This window comes from Elephas maximus, chromosome 13 (genome assembly GCF_024166365.1).
Source record: "Elephas maximus indicus isolate mEleMax1 chromosome 13, mEleMax1 primary haplotype, whole genome shotgun sequence".
In the NCBI taxonomy this organism is placed as follows: Eukaryota; Metazoa; Chordata; class Mammalia; order Proboscidea; family Elephantidae; genus Elephas; species Elephas maximus.
The window spans coordinates 83,268,544-83,284,747 of NC_064831.1; the positions used below are offsets into that span (position 1 = coordinate 83,268,544).

Consider the following 16,204-nt stretch of genomic DNA (forward strand, 5'->3'; position numbering starts at 1 on the left):
CGCTTCATTCCACTATCCAATCGTAACTCCAAAGTTCATTTCTTCTTCTTCCCCCCACCCCTCCTTAAAGTCTTTGAGGAAGAGCCTGGTGGCATGGTGGTTAAGTGCCCGGCTGCTAACTGCAAGTTAGCCGCTCTGTGGGAGAAAGATGTGGCAGTCTGCTTCAGTAAAGATTACAGCCCTGGAAACCCTACAGACTCTGTCCCACGGGGTCGCTATGAGTCAGGGTTGACCTGAATGCAATGGATAAAATCTTAGATATACTGCAAAGCAAACTTAATGCCTGTGTTTATTCAAAATCTGTTATAAGAGAAGAGGGGTCTGGGTTCGACTGCTGACTCTGCCATGTGTGATGTCGGAGAACCTCTCTGACCCTGTCTTTCTTCATCGGTAAAATGGAAATGATAATTTTCATGGAGATGGGGTGATTTTATGAGGTGGTATGTTCAGTTACTGGGGCACCTGATACACTGATACTAATAAATGGAGGGACTCAGAATAATCTCCTTCAAAATGTCATACTTTGGAGAGAACAATGTAACGGTATTACGTCTTGAAGCGTGTTCATGAAAATGTTAATCATTGACAGCCTTCAGAGGCTGATTTTTATTTTCTTATTTATCCCTTTTTGGTCTTTAGATTTAAAATGAGGTATTGTTTTTATAATCAGAAAAAATTATTTTGGAAAAAAATAGAAGTATCTGGGGAAAAAAATGTTATGGTCTCTGTACATTGAGAAGAATCAAAACAAAGACACACACCCAAATCGAAGGGTCCTGTTGGTGCCAGGAATGCTTTGGGTGCGCCTGTGCTGGGTGGGGTGGAGATGGACATAAAGAAGCTGAAAATGGGGCTCCTGCTCTCAAGAATAGAACTAGCAATTTAGGAGACAAATATCCAAACCCACAAAGCAATGAAGCCGGAAGGAAGTGCAAACGGGAGCCGCTGGGGCAACACATGCCAAGGGCATCACTGGGGCTGCTGGTTGAGGGTCTGCAATGGACCCCAGGAAACAGCACTGAGCTTGGGCCTTGATGGAGAGTCAGAGTGGCAGGCATTTCATTTCAAGCTGGGGAATCCATGAGCCAGGCCTGGGGGCTGCTCACCAATAAGGCTTGGTGTGGCGTGTTTGCGGCGGGTGGTGGAACATGGGGAGGCAAGGGGTGACCTAGGGCCTGGGGCATGTGCCGAAAGCCATGGGAACGAGAGGAGGGTGGGGCCTTTCCATTCTAGATGCTCCAAAGAGGGCTGGCCAAGAGGAGCCAGGATTTCCTAACAGGAGTTTTGGAGTGCTTCATTTGGCAATGGGGGTGGGGTCTGTGGGGACAGGTCCTAGGACTGGTTTGTTGTTGCAGCTGTACAAAGGTGACCATGGAGGCAGGCAGGAAAGGACAGAGGGAAGGACACCAGCCCCAGATGACTGCACTGCACCGAGAGGCCCACTTCACACCCAGGACTTGCTTGTTCTGGGCATTGCGGCCTCTAACGGGCATGGCTGAAGCCCTTGTGGAGGGGAAAGCAGGGAGAGAAACTAAGGTGATCACCATCCTGGTGTGCCCAGGACTTGGGGGAAGGGGTGGGGCGGGTTCTCAGGACATGGCACTTTCAGTGTTAAAAATAGGAAAGTCCCAGGCAAACTAAGCAAGTGGGTCACCCTAGAAGAAACAGTGTCTTCAGTTTGAGACAGACTGAATTTAGCTAGTCGTTAAAACCTGGCTGGCACTCAACCAAATTCACAGAGTCGGGGTTCTCTGCCCAATTCTAGAGCTTGCATATTCTACCCAAGAGAGGAGCCCTGGTGGCGCACTGGTTAAGACGTCAGTAGTTCTAATTCACCAGATGCTCCTTAGAAACCTTACAGGGCAGTTCTACTCTGTTCTATAGGGTTGCCGTAAGTCAAAATCGACTCGATGGGAATAAGGTTTTTTTTTTTTTTTTACCCCCTCCTGCAGCTCCCTGAGTGGTTCAAATGGTTAACATGTTTAGCTGCTAACCAAAAGGATGGCGGTCGAGTTCACCCAGAGGTACCTTGGAAGAAAGGACTGGTGATCTGTTTTGGAATAATCGGTCATTCAAAACTCTATGGGATCACAGTTCTACTCTGACACACGAGGTCGCCATGAGTCAGAACTGACTTGATAGCAACTGGTTTTATTCCTCCTGCCAACATGTAAACTGCTCCTCAGCCCCATTCTCTCAGCTCCACAGGATCCCAGGACCACCTCTTCCCCATCTCATACCAAAAACAAAAAACTAAACCAGCTGTTGTCAAGTTGATACTGCCTCATGGCGATCCCATGTGCGTCAGAGTAGAACTGCACTCCATAGAGTTTCCAAGGCTCTGATCTTTGTGAAGCAGATCACCAGGTCTCCTGAACTGCCTCTGGCTGGGTTTGAACCACCAACCTTTCAGTTATTAAGCGTTTGTCCCACCCAGAGACTCTTTCTTCATCTCATACAGTGTCCTTACCTGTAACCAGTAACTTACTAATCACCTCTCCCCACATTCCTCTTGTCCCCAACTCTCCTCCTCTGAGCGCTAGGTGACTGCTAGCAACTTCTCCAGCCTCACAGCGCAGGCTTTACCGTCTTCAAACCGGAAGATGGGGAGATTCTCTCCTTACTCAGACCTCACCCTCAGGGTAGAAGGGGCCTTCCAGCTGAGGGAACTGCACATCCCTGCTCTCCAGGGAGCTAAAGCTCTGCCCAGCCAGCTCCCTGTGGACCCCCTGGCCTGTCACACAACTGATCCGATAGCTGGCTCTGCTGCTGCCTGGCTCTGCCAACTGGCCATCGTTTCAGCCCTGGTGGCACAGTGGTTAAGAGCTCGGCTGCTAACCAAGAGGTCGGCAGTTCAAATCCACCAGCTGCTCCTTGGAAACTCTATGGGGCAGTTCTACTCTGTCCTCTAGGGTTTCTATATGAGTCAGAATCGACTTGATGGCAATGGGTTTAGTTTTTTGTTTTTTTTTTGCGACACAAAGTCCAACTGCAGGAGCAGGGGTGGGGATGAGCAGGGTGACTTGCTGGCACATTTTTGGACAGCAGCTCTGATTGAAATAGTCTCATTTCTAATGACACAGATGGATTTGGACACTGCAGAGAGAGCTGATCTTCCTAAGCCTCAGTTTCCCCCCTGAGGACTAACATTCCTAAAACAGCGGCATTTTCAAAGCAAAGGGAAAGACACAAGGAAACAAAAAAGGCCACAGTGCAATAGTTCTTAGAGTGGTGGTCCCTGAACAGAATCAGAAGCCCCCCAGAGGGCCTGTTAAAACAGACTTCGGGCCCCACCCCGAGGTATCTGCTTCAGTAGGCCTGGGGTGCAGCCAGAGTTTGCATTTCGAATCAGTTCCCAGGTGATGGTGATATTGCCGGCCCAGGAACCCCACTTTGAGAACCAGTATGCCGGAGTTCAGCATCAATATACAGTGAACAGTAAGCATGGCAACATGTCCAAAATAACATGCCTTTGATGGAGTTTCCTTAGAAGCCTGATTTAATAAGTCACAATGGTTTAAAAGTTTAAAGAATAGCTATTCATTGTGTTTTGATGCTGTTTGTAGAACACTCTTCTAAGAAGCCTTTTTGGGCCTCCCCTTCCAAGGTAGATGGGACCACTTCTGGCTGCCCCTTCTCTGAACCCTCATTGCCCAAGCAGACACCCCCAGAGCCCGTGGGGCACTGCAGAGAGCCCTCTTCTCTTTACCAGGCTGTCAGCTGCCCAAGGGCAGATGCTGGCCCTCAGGCAGATGGGGACTGCATGCTGTCACTGAGTCAGGAACCTACTGGATACACCTTACGTCCACCTTGAATGAGGATGCAAACGCTCTCAGAAAGCACACATGCTCTCAGTCTCGCAGAGCCTAAGGCATCTTTCTCACAGGAGTATGTCTAATTTAATTTGTACCCCTATGGGCTTACTCTTGGCAGCCTCCCAAGTTTACCAGCACTGAACAAACCTGTGCTTTCACGCAGCCCCTCTAGACACGTCCCAGCTGTCTTCACTGGGAGAAGCCAGGGCGTGAGTGTATCTTCTGCGCTGCGCATTTCCTTTTTTGTCTCTTTTTTTCTCTAGCTCTAGCTCCCACCCGCTCTCCTTGCCCCCACTAGGGGCCTGCAGGTTCTCTGACATGATTCCAAAGTGGCTCCTCTCCCTGGCCAAGGAGTCAGAGCATATATATGACAGTCTGCTTTTTTGTGGTAGAAATCACCCATTTCATCTCTCTTCCTTAAGAAACTGTCTTTTGACCCAGGGTTCTTGAGCACACAAGGTTCGGAGGCCCCCCCCCCACCCCTTTATTTAGTTTTGGGATATTAGAATCTCAGTTTTCAGTAGGGTGGGCAATTTTGACTAAAGGCAGCTGTCAAGGGCTCAAATTAAAAGAAACCTTAGCCATCTGGCAAGACAGCAGAGCAGCTATCTGTTCTATCTGCCAGGCTTGAGTTACCAGTCTCGAGGCCAACAAGAAATGGGTTCCTTGGAAACAAAAGTGATGGAATTCTGGTTGTGAATTATATAACCCACGAGTTTTCCTCAGGCTATGCTGGGATACTTTTTAAAAAAATGTGTATATATATATATACACATATATATAAAACAAAAAAACCAAACCCAACCCACTGCTGTTGAGTTGATTATGACTCACAGTGACCCTATACGACAGAGTAGAACTGCCCCACTGAGTTTCCAAGGAGCTCTTGGTAGATCCGAACTGTCAGCCTTTTGGTTAGGAACAGTAGCTGTTAACCACTATGCCACCAGGGTTCCTGTATACTCACACACTCACACACACACATTTATCTATAGCTCTAAACGTGTTGCCATAGAGTCAATTCCTATCTATCTACACATACATATAGATTTTAAGACAGAGAAATGAATTAACAACCAAGAAAACAGCACCCAGCCCTTCCAGCTCCCTCCTAGGTCCTAACGCCTTCCACCAGCCCTTGCTTTCCTCACTCTGCGGCCCCAGAAGTTAGCAAGTGCTGCCACTTTAAGAGCGGGAAGGTGTTGTTTTAAGGGCCTCTAAGCCCCCTTCTCAATTTCAGCTTGGAGCTGAGATCACATCCCCCACCACGGACAGGGACAAAAGCCATTTATCAACCCATCTGATAAAACTTCCAATGGGCTGGATCTTTATCTAGCCAACCAAGATGAACACAAATTGCAAGCGTCTGCCTCCCTGAAAGGGGCACTCCTTTATCAAGAAGGGGATAATTTGTAATGCGTATTTTATTTTTAATACTTTAGAGGAGGGAACCAAATCAGCCTTTGACCAGACCCTTCCAGAAGTGTGGAAAGGGCCTTTTAAAAGGAGTAGGTGGACGGGGGAGGACACACTGCCCTCTGACCCTCGGCGGAGGTTTTATTAAGAGGGAGCACAGCGGCCGAAGCCTCATTGGTGCACTGGCACCCTCCGCTCGACTTGTCCTTGGCGGGGCCTCCCCAGTGGAATCCAGGCTGAAGAGCAGGTTGCTACTCCTGGGGCGTGCAGCTGCCGAGTGAGCCGGCGCGCCGAGCCGGGCAGGCGACTGGGGGTCTCCAGGGCTGGGCTGGGACGAGCGGGTAAACTGATCCCTTACCCCCTAACCACTGCCTTCGCGGTCTGCCCGCCGGGAGCCCCAACTCTCAGCCAGGGAGAGCTCGGACTGCCCAGTTGTGCTAGTTCTTTGAAACCCAGTTGCTGAAGACCAGAAGAAAACCTAATCCGAGTCTAACTCAAGTCCTTTCTTGCAAAACTCGGTTGTGCGCTGGGGCGGCAGATTGGCGTCACTTGGCGGTGCAACAGCCGCGCCCCGCGCAAGCCTTCATTTTTGCAAAAAAGACACCTCCGAGCCTCGCAACACAATGGAAATGGCCAGGAGATCCTGCCTTGCAATGGGGGGCAATGTGGCCTATGACACTGTTTATTTGTATTTTTGGCAAGACAAAGATGGGTATAAAAAGTTTAACTGGCGCTTCCCGGCTGTGAGCAGCATATGGCAAAAATGAAATAAAGTTTTACGAAACATTATAAAGAAAACAGACCAGGGATTTAAGTTTCGTGCCTCCCCCCTCTCCGCGAAAGGGGGGAAAAAAGTAAAGAAACTGGAGCGTTTGGGAAGGAACAAATGCTTCTCTGTGGAGTTGGTCTCCCTTCCCCCAACAAAAACAAGAGGTCCGGGCTCGGAGGAATTTGAAAGCAGTGATCTGCCAAAAACATTGTGAAAAACTATGGGGGATTCATTGGAAACAGATGGGCTTTTTCAGCTTTAATTCTGAAATTCTCTCCCTTTCTGACACAATAAAAACAAACAGGGGGCGACGCGGAATGTTATCAAACAGCAATTTGGACTCACTTGAGCCAGGGCCGTGGGTTTCCCCGCGTGGACAAGCGCGTGGGGGCGGGACGGGGTCCCCGAGGAGGGGCGGTCAGGGACGCCTCGGGGACCTCAGGGCGTCCCCGCTCCACCCCTGGGCATGGGGCGGGTTTGCAAACTGGTGGGCGAGGAGCCGGAGCAAGTACCTCCAGCCCCGAGTCCGTGCCTCCCCTCCTCTCCCTCCTCCGGGGCCCGTACGGGGCGCGTCCCCGGGACCCCATTCTCAAAAGCAGAGAGGAAGGGAGGCGCCCCCGGCCCTGCAAGCAACCCGCCCGGCTCCTTCTCGCTGCAGTCCAAGCGGGGTCCCTCCCCGGGTCCCCACAGGCATCCATCGCTCCGTCAGCAGGGCGCAGGAGAAACAAAGACCCATGCAAATGGGGGGTGGGGACCAGAGCGGGGGGGTCAGCAAACTTCAGCCCCGACTCACTCGCGGACACACGGCCCGGGGAAGCCGCCCGGCCGGCTGTCCCCGCTGGCCAAGGTTAGTGACTTACCTGCGGGGAAGCTGCAGAGAAGGAAGGCGAGGGTCGGCCAGAATCCCAGGGCTGAACGTCCTGCCCCTCTCCCCATACCCATCCATCCAGCTCGGCCTGTTACCACTAGCCTCTCCCTGGAAGAAGAGTTGAGAAGGAAAGAAGACGAAAATCAATCACGCTGCGGAGAAAGGGCCGCCTCGCGCCGCCGGCGGGAGCAGCGAGCCGGGCGGCTCGGTCCACCTCGGCGGCGGGCGCCCGACGCCCCCCCGCGCCCGGCCCGGCGCCCCTCCCTCGCCATCCATCACTCGGTCCCCTTCCAATGTCGACGCGGCCCGCCGCCCCCGCCGCCGCGCCCCGCCCCACCCCAGTGCGCTCGGGTTTCAGCGCCGCCCGCGGGGGGAGGCGGCCCGGCGGGGACCGACGCGGCCTGGCGGCTGCGCTTGCCGCTGGACCTGGGGAGCCCCGGCCCCGGAGCGGAGGGCGCGCCCCGGCTCCTCGACCCCCGCGCCTTCTCCGAGCCCTAGGCGGCCCACACGGGAAAGGCCCGGCTCCCGGGTCGGCCAACCCCCGTAGAGAGCAAGGGCGGCAGCGCGCCCCCAATCCTCGCCATAAATCCGCAATCCAAGTAGAAGCTGTGCTTGGAGGCAGCCTCAGCCCCCTTTCCAGGCTGCATTCTCGAAGCTGCCACCGACATGCCCTGTCTCCTTCTTGCACTCAGATATGTCCCCCGTGCAGGAGGTGACAAACGCTGAAAAGTCCGCTTCCGAGTTGTCTGGGGTTGGGCGGGATGGCTCGCTGAATCTGGATCGCTGCCACTAACGTACCTCGGGGCTGCCCCTGGCCTTCTGTCCCTCCTGGGCTGGGGCGGCCTCCAGCATCCCTGTCAAATCCGTAGCTGCTTTCCGAGGACTTGCCTCGGCTGCATCCTCCCGAGCAGAAGGCCTGCGGGCTTGATGGCGGCTGCCGGAGGGCACAGCTGACACCCCGGAGGTGTGGACGCAGCGGTCCCTGAGGCGCGCAGGACCTGGCTGCCTGGCGCTGTCTGGAAGAGACCCACAAGGCCCTTCCTGGGAGAGGATCGGGATGGTGACCTCCCCCAACTTGGCCGCCTATTTTTCCAACTGAAAAATGTCTGTTCCCCAAGATTCCCTAGACCCTGCAGCTCATCTGCCCTCATTGGGATGTTTCAGGGACTGGTGGTAACTTCCCCCAAGAAACCACCTTTAGTTGAAACACAAATAGGCCAGAGCAAGTGTTTTCAGTCAAACCAATTCCTCGCTCAGCTCCCCTCCCCCCACTCCGAAGCCTAACCATCTGGTTCTTTGGGGTAAAAAAAAATCTGGGTTTGTATCCAATTTAGATGTTTCATTTAAGCGCTATGGCAGCCCTCACTTGTTGAAGGCCACACAGGCAGCCGGGCTGGGCCTGTGTGAGGAACTCTGCCTTCCAGGAGGGGTGTGGAGGGAGGAGCGGGCTGTTGAGAAGGGCAAGAGGGCTATGTCTGTGAAGCTAAAGACCAGTGGAGACTTCTGGATCTGACCTCCACAAAATGGAGAAAGGGGGACTCACACCTGTACAATGGAGCAGCAGGAAGCTGTTGTGTCCAAAGGTCAGAATGCACGGAAGGAAATAGTTACAGCTGGGCTTGCACTGTATTCCCCTCAAATACTTAGGTCTCAGACTGACTGGTGGCCAGGGATGGTTCAGTGACAGAATTCCTGCCTCTGTGTGGGAGCCCCAGCTTTGATTCCCAGGTTTGAGTGCAGCTCATGCAGAGCCACTACCTGTCTGTTAGTGGTCTGTGTGTTGCTATGATGCTGAGCAGGTTTCAGCGGAGTTTCCAAACTAAGATGGACTAGGAAGAAAGGCCTGGTGACTACTTCCAAAAATCAGCCAACGACAACCCTGTGGGTCACAACGGTCCGATCCACCAATCACAGGGACAGCGCAGGGTGGGGCAGAGTTTCATTCCATTGTGCACCGGGTCACCATGAGTCAGGGGCCGACTCTACTAACAACAACAAAGATCAACAGGCTCTAATAATCATTCTCGCAAACTGGTGTTCATTTTGGGCACCAGTTATCAAAGTGCTACGGGTTTGCCCAGTGAAAGGCCAGCAATTCAAAATCCAGGTCTCCAGTGGTCATTTGTGTGAAGCTTGGCAGTCCTTGGGCAGACTCACAACAATTTATTCTGCAGACTCACAGGACAGATAGCATTCATTCCAGTTGCAACCCTGGGACACTGACTCAGGCACAAAGCCAGCCAGCATTAAGGCACCCAGTGGCCTTTCCATCTCTGAGATCCACCAATAAACACCATTTGCTAGGCTCTGCCTTTCGCAAGCTAGTTCAAAAGCCTCTTGCTAATGAGAGAGAACAGATCCATTAGCATTCCCACCAACCAGGACAGTGGACAGTGAATGAAGCACCTACCAGAGCCACAGCATCTCCGGGTCAGGCACCACGGCGGTGCGTGCTTCGGAAGAACTGGAATCAAGCCCCTCCGGAGCTGCCCTTGCACCAGAGGGAAACTTGGGGAGCAGGACTTTTTAACATCTGTACCTCAGTTTCTTCAGATCTGTAAGGGGCAGGATGATAAGCCATCACCCCAGGCCTGTAACCGAATACAACTTGGGAGGGGCCGCCTGCCATGGGGATTACCCAGTGTTCCTGCTAGGGGAATGGCCACCATTTTGGGGGGAGATCGAGTTTTATGGCATAAGCAAATAATTTGGGAAAAGGATAGAAAGCCACTTTTTCTCAGGAGGAGAAATGTGTGTTGGCTAAGGCTGAATTTGGACCTCACAAAGTGGGGATTTGGCCACGACACAGTTTAGACTATCAGGAGCAATCCAGCCTAAAATAGAGCAGTATGGGGTTGTGCTGACCTCGATGAATCTTGTCTATACTGGCCAAACCAACCAGCTTATTGACAACTCCCCAACTTTCTGCAGGGATAAGAAATTCTTATAATGTTGGGTTTTTGGAAGTCAGTAATCCACTTGCCATAGGAACTCATTAACTCAAAGTGTAGGGCGATTTTGGAATCCCTGGGTAGAGCAAATGGTTAATGTACTCAGCTGCTAACTGAAGGGCTGGAGATTAGAGTCCACCCTTGGAAGAAAGTCCTGACAATCTACTTCCAAAAACTCAGCCATTAAAAATCCTATGGTGCACAGTTCTCCTCTGACACACACAGACTCGCCGTGCATTGGAAATGACTCAAGGACAACTACTTTGATAGTTGATGTCAAACACATCACCTCACAGAGTCTGACCACCTGCCCTTTCTCCCCGAAGTTGTCACCTAGGCCGCTGGGACAGCTTTTCTCACGTATGGTCCCTGCTCCCTTTCCCTCAGTCCCGGCTGTGGAGGCCCCACTGCTGATGGAGGTGCTGGCCGGTCAGGGGAGAACTTCCACAGTCAAAGCCTTGGAAAGGAAAGGTTCTGTGTGAGTCTGAAGCCCCCCCCCGAGTGGCAGTGCTCGGCAGGGTCTCCAGCTTGCCTCTGGGTATGCCCAGGGTGTCCCCAAAGGCAAGGCCCAAGTCATCAGTCAACATTTATTCAGCACCTACTGTGTGCCGGAAACCCTGGTGGCGTAGTGGCTAAGCTCTACAGCTGCTAACCTAAAGGTCGGCAGTTTGAATCCACCAGGCGCTCCTTGGAAACCCTCTGGGGGCAGTTCTACTCTGTCCTATAGAGTCACTATGAGTCGGCATCAACTCGACAGCAATGGGTTCGGTTTTCTTTTTTTGGTTTTACTGTGTGCCAGGCATTGCACTAGTCCCTGGGGGATAAAGAAGTAAACTAGCCAATCCTTCTCTTCACCTGACTGGTAGAAACAAACAGAGGAAGATGGTGGCAAAAGACAGGCAGGTAGTTAAGCCTGGGAAAGCCGTGACCGACAACGCCATCTTCGTGAGGTGCCTTGAGGATTCATTTATAGTAAGAATGGTAATCATGGCTAATGATTTGATGAGCTTTTACGTTATGTCAGGTGCTGGCCAAGCACTTTACACTTCTAGATTCTTTATGCTAAGGTAGCTTCTATTATCATCCTCATTTTCCAGATGAGGAAGTTGAGGCTGAGAGCACTTAAGGACTCACCCAATTTGCTGGCTAATAAACGGCAGAGCTGAGCTCTGCAGGCCCCATGCTTGGCGTGCTACGTGCCTGTCACTCCAATGACAGTGAGCAAGTCCACACGGGGCTTAAAGTCAAGGCACAACACATACCTTAACAATCGCCTTCAATAAAGCATAACGCACAGGTGCCAGGGCCGCCAGCCCAGTCTGGGTTGAGGGCCGGGGAGGGATGTGTTCCCAGTGTGGGAGCGTGCCAGGGGCAGACGGTGGGCAGGGGCGGGGGAGCCGGGAAAGGATTCCAGGTCGAAGGCACAGTGAGTATAGCGTATACAAAGAAAGGTGCGGCCTGCTGGGGATCTACAAAAGCTTGAGGATGGTGACAGGAGAGGGAGGTGCGGCTGGAGGGAGAAGGAGCCTGGGAAAGCCTGTGTGGCAGGGCCGGAGGGGGGGCGCCAGGGCAGGCTCTGCACGTCTGTGGGACTTAGCACCTGGGAGCCCTACCCAAGGCCTCAAGAAGGGGAGGCATTTATTCTTTTGAGGGACCACTGTGGAGCTGAGTTTGAATCTCTGGGGTTGGGGGCTAGCCATCAGTATTTTTTTATGAGTTCCCTCAGATGACTAATGTGTACAGAACCGCTGTTGTCAGCTGCTGTCGAGTCAGACCCCGACTCACGGCGACCCCATGCACCGCTGTGATCCAGAGGGTTTTCATTGGCTGATTTTTCAGAAGTAGATTGCCAGGTCTTTCTTCCTAGTCTGTCTTAGCCTGGAAGCTCCGCTAAAGCCTGTTCAGCATCATGGCAACACGCAAACCTCCACTGACAGTCGGGTGTGGTTGTGCACAAGGTACAACGGCCAGGAATCGAACATGAGTCTCCTGTATGGAAGGTGAGAATTTTGCCACTGAATCACCAATACCACCTAGATAGAGAATTGCTAGGTTTCTAAATCCTATCAATATCTGGCCCATGCCCTCCTCCCCTCATCAGCAAAACAGACAATAACTTTCAGGAATGCAGTGACTATCACGTGACCCAAGATAGACCAATCAGAATCTTTCCTGAAACTGTTGCTATAGGAGAGGCTGACGCAAGTCTGGTCTCTGATTCCTACGTTGGATGAATTTAAGGGTAGCAGTTTGCGGGGAGGAGGTAAGTGTTTCTGGGGTGTGAAGAGGTATCTGTAGAGCTAGCACTTTTTTTTTTTTTTTAATTGTGCTTTAGGTGAAAGTTTACAGCTCAAGTTAGTTTCTCATACAAAAATTTATACACACATTGTGACGTGACCCTTGTTGCTGTCCCTATAATGTGACTGAACATTCCTCCTTCCCACCCCGGATTTCCAGTGTCCTTTCAACCAGCTCCTGTCCCTTTCTGCTTTCTCATCTCGCCTCCGGACAGGAGCTGCCCTTTTAGTCTCATGTATCTACTTGAACTAAGAAGCACACTCTTTACGAGTACCATTTTCTATCTTATAATCCAGTTTATTCTTTGTCTGAAGAATTGGCTTTGGGAGTGGTTTTAGTTCTGGGTTAACAGCGAGTCTGGGGGCCATGTCTTCTGGGGTTCCTCTAGTCTCAGTCAGACCATTAACTCTGGTCTTTTCACTAGAATTAGAGTTCTGCACCCGACTCTTCTGCTCTGTCAGGGACTCTCTGTTGGGTTCTGTGTTAGGGCGATCATTGGTGGTAGCTGGGTACCATCTAGTTCTTCTGGCCTCAGGCTGATGGAGTCTCTGGTTTATGTGGCCCCATGATTGTCTCTTGGGCTAATATCTTCCTTGTGTCTTTAGTGTTCTGCATTCTCCTTTGCTCCAGGTGGGTTGGGACCAATTGATGCATCTTAGATGGCTGCTCGCTAGGTTTTAAGACCCCAGATGCCACTCACCAAAGTGGGATGCAGAACATTTTCTTAATAAACTTTGTTATGCCAATTGACCTAGATGTCCCCCGAAACCATGATCCCCAGACCCCCGCCCCAGCTACACTGTCCCTTGAAGTATTTGGTAGTGTTCAAGAAACTTCTTAGAATTTCATTTAGTCCAGTGGTGCTGACTTCCCCTGTATTGTGTGTTGTCCTTCCCTTCACCTAAGATAATTCTTGTCTGCTATCTCGTTTTTTTTTTTTTTTTAGTGAATTCCCCTCCCGCTCCCTCCCGACTCTCGTAGCCATCAAAGAATGTTTTCTTCTGTGTTTAAACCTTTTCTTGAGTTCTTATAATAGCGGTCTCATACAATATCTGTCCTTTTGTGATTGACTAATTTCACTTCGCATAATGCCTTCCAGATTCATCCATGTTATGAGATGTTTTGTAGCACACTTTTTTTTTTTAATTTTGTTGTTGTTATTGAGAATATATACAGCAAAATATCACCAATTCAGCCATTTTTACAGGTATAATTCAGTGACACTGATTACATTCTTCAAGTTGTGCAACCATTCTCACCCTCCTTTTCTCAGTTGTTCCTCCCTCATTAACATAAACTCACTGTCCCCTAAGTTTCCTATCTAATCTTTTGATTTGCTATTGTCACTTTGATCCCATATAGTTCTTAAAGGAGCATAACGCTCAAGGGAGGTCTTCTTTACTAGCTAAGCTAAACTTTTTATTTATTGAGCTTTAAGTGAATGTTACTATTTGGTTTTAAGAAGACTTCATAAGATATTTTTGGTTTAACTTTTAAAGATTACCTCAGGGTGATAGTTTCAGGAGTTCATCAAGCCTCCTTGGCTCTAGAAAGCCTGGAGTCCATGAGAATTTAAAATTCTGTTCTGTATTTCTCCCCTTTTGCTCAGGATTCTTCTATAGAATCTTTGAACAAAGTGTTCAGGAATGGTAGCGGGGCACCATCCCTTTCTTCTGGTCTTGTGGCAAAGGAGACAATTGTCCATAGAGGCAATGAGCCACACACTCCAAATCTTCCTCCTATTCCTGACTCTCCTTCTCCCTCCATTGATTGTTCCAGGCAAACTGAGAACAAATGGCATGACTTGGATGGCTGCTTGCAAGCTTTTAAGACCCCAGGCACTACGCAAAAAAACTAGGAGGTAGAACAGAGGCACTAACTATGTTATTAGGCCAATTAACTGGGATGTCCCATGAGACCATGACCCAAAACCTCCAAACCAAGAAACAAAATTGCGTGAGGTTTTTGGTTGTGCATAAGCAGCCGCAGGAGCTACTCTTTTTATTTTGTCATTACTATAAATACATTCATCACACAATGTTTGCCAGTTCAGCTTTTTACAGGTGTACGACTTACTGACAACAACTACAATAACTGGCTGAGCAACCCTACCTTTAATCAATGCGCTATTTCCATCACCGTTTTCCCCCTCCCTCCTTCCCCTGGTAACCACTAATAAACCTGGTCTCCACATATCTGCCTTTTCTTTTCATATAAGTGAGGTCAAACAACATTTGTCCTTTTGTAGCACAGTACTTTTTACTTAGTTTGTATTTTATCTAGGGTCTCTGGGGAACACAAACGGTTTGTGCTAGACTATTTATTAACCTAAAGATTGGCGGTTCAAACCCAGCCAGGGAGGAAAGGCTTGGAGATCTGCTTCTGTTAAGATTACAGCCAAGAAAACCCAACGGCCCCAGATGTACTGTTAACCCAGAGCTGAAACCATTCCCGAAGCCCACTCTTCAGACAAAGATTAGACAGGACTATAAAACAAAAAATAATACACATGAAGAATGGGCTTCTTAGTTCAATCAGATATACGGGACCAAACAGGAAGTTCCTGTCCAAAAGCAGGATAAGGCGGCAGGAAGGGGGAGGAACTGGTCGAGTAGACACACGGAACCTGTAGTGGAACGAGGGAATGTGTTGTCACGTTGTGGGGATTGCAACTAAGGTCACAAAACAATATGTGTATAAATTTTTGTATGAGAAATTAACTTGAGTTATAGACTTTTACCTAAAGCACAATAAAAAAAGAAAAGGAGCAGTTCTACTCTGTAAGACACGGGGTTGCCTTGAGTTGGAATCTACTCGACAGCAATGGATTTTTTTGTTTGTTTGTTTTGGTATTTTATTTGGTGAGCTTGGAGGGGAAGATGGAGGTTTTACGGGTTAGCCCTCCCCAAAGAGCCTTTCCACGCTCTGAGCCACAATAATACCTGTTCCTGCTATGTGAGCCAACAAAGTCCCTTGTTTTGCTTAAACTAGTTTGACTTAGGTTTCTCTCCCTTGCACTAACAGACCCCTGACTAATACAGAGGAAGCAAATGGCCCAACCCTGATCCCAAGAGGTATTTCTGCCAACGTTGGGAGTGCAGGGATATGCTGCCAAATGGCTTTTAATCCATTATTCGTTAATTGGCCAAGAATTTGGCAAGGCTTCTTGAATAGCTCTCCCCCCGCCCCGCCACCCACTTTTAAAAGACGTTTGCCTATCCTTTGTCTTGAGGAACTGAGTTACTTAAATTTACAAGCCAGAGTGGGAACTAGTCCTTCTTTTTAATTTATCCCTTGAATTCTTCTTTCAGACTTTAAGAGCGACCCTTCCTGGGATCTGGTTGTCTCAGATTTGATGAACCAGACCTGTTCATCTTCTCCATAACCTTCCAGGTTCTACAGAGGTTGATGTTATCACTTTCTGGCTTCATCTTTCCACACTAAAGCCCTTGAGGACAAGGCAGCCCAGCCTCCTGTGGAATCGTCTATCTGGGTGGTTACCCTGCTCACCTTTCTGCAGTTCTCAGGTCTTTTTTTCAAGGTGAAGGCAATAAACTCCCAGGTTTGGGTAGTGCCTGGGTGGAATACTATTTTGGGCTTGGTTTCCAACACCATTTCTGAAAGCATTTTAGCCTTTTCTGAACACTTGGTCCTGCATAGCCTTTGGCAAACAAACATTCTGTAAAGACCCCAAGATCCCATTTTGTGGCTGTAAACAGACTGGGCAGAGTCTATTTGCTTGTAACTTGGATTCTGTTCTCTTAACTGCATTAACTGAAGCTTGCCCCTGTGAAAGCTTAATATGCATTTTCTTGCTAACTCACACGTGCATCCTGCAGTTAATCGCTGTTTGTTTGCCATCTCTCTGCAGAGCCTACATTTCGTCCGCAGGCCTGCAACCATCTGAGCATTCTCTCCTTTAGATAATCTATGTAAATTTAAACTAAGTCCAGGCGCACAGGCCATCCTAGGGGAACTCCATTGTTTATAATTCTTCATCCAGAAAAGTACCTGTTTATCCTATATTTTGTTTCCTCCGTGATGATTTCCCTCCACATTCTGGGGCGACTTAATGTTGCAAATGACC

General features: G+C 49.8%; 1 protein-coding gene across 2 annotated transcripts in view; it reads right to left on the reverse strand.

Moving 5' to 3' along the window:
* Window positions 1-16,204, reverse strand: part of RGMA (repulsive guidance molecule BMP co-receptor a) — a 52,960-nt gene that overhangs the window by 22,075 nt on the left and 14,681 nt on the right. For both annotated transcript variants that reach the window (XM_049905964.1, XM_049905965.1), the window contains exon 2: window positions 6,861-6,976. In XM_049905964.1, coding sequence (XP_049761921.1) covers window positions 6,861-6,976 — 116 coding nt within the window. The remainder of the gene's footprint in view (window positions 1-6,860; window positions 6,977-16,204) is intronic.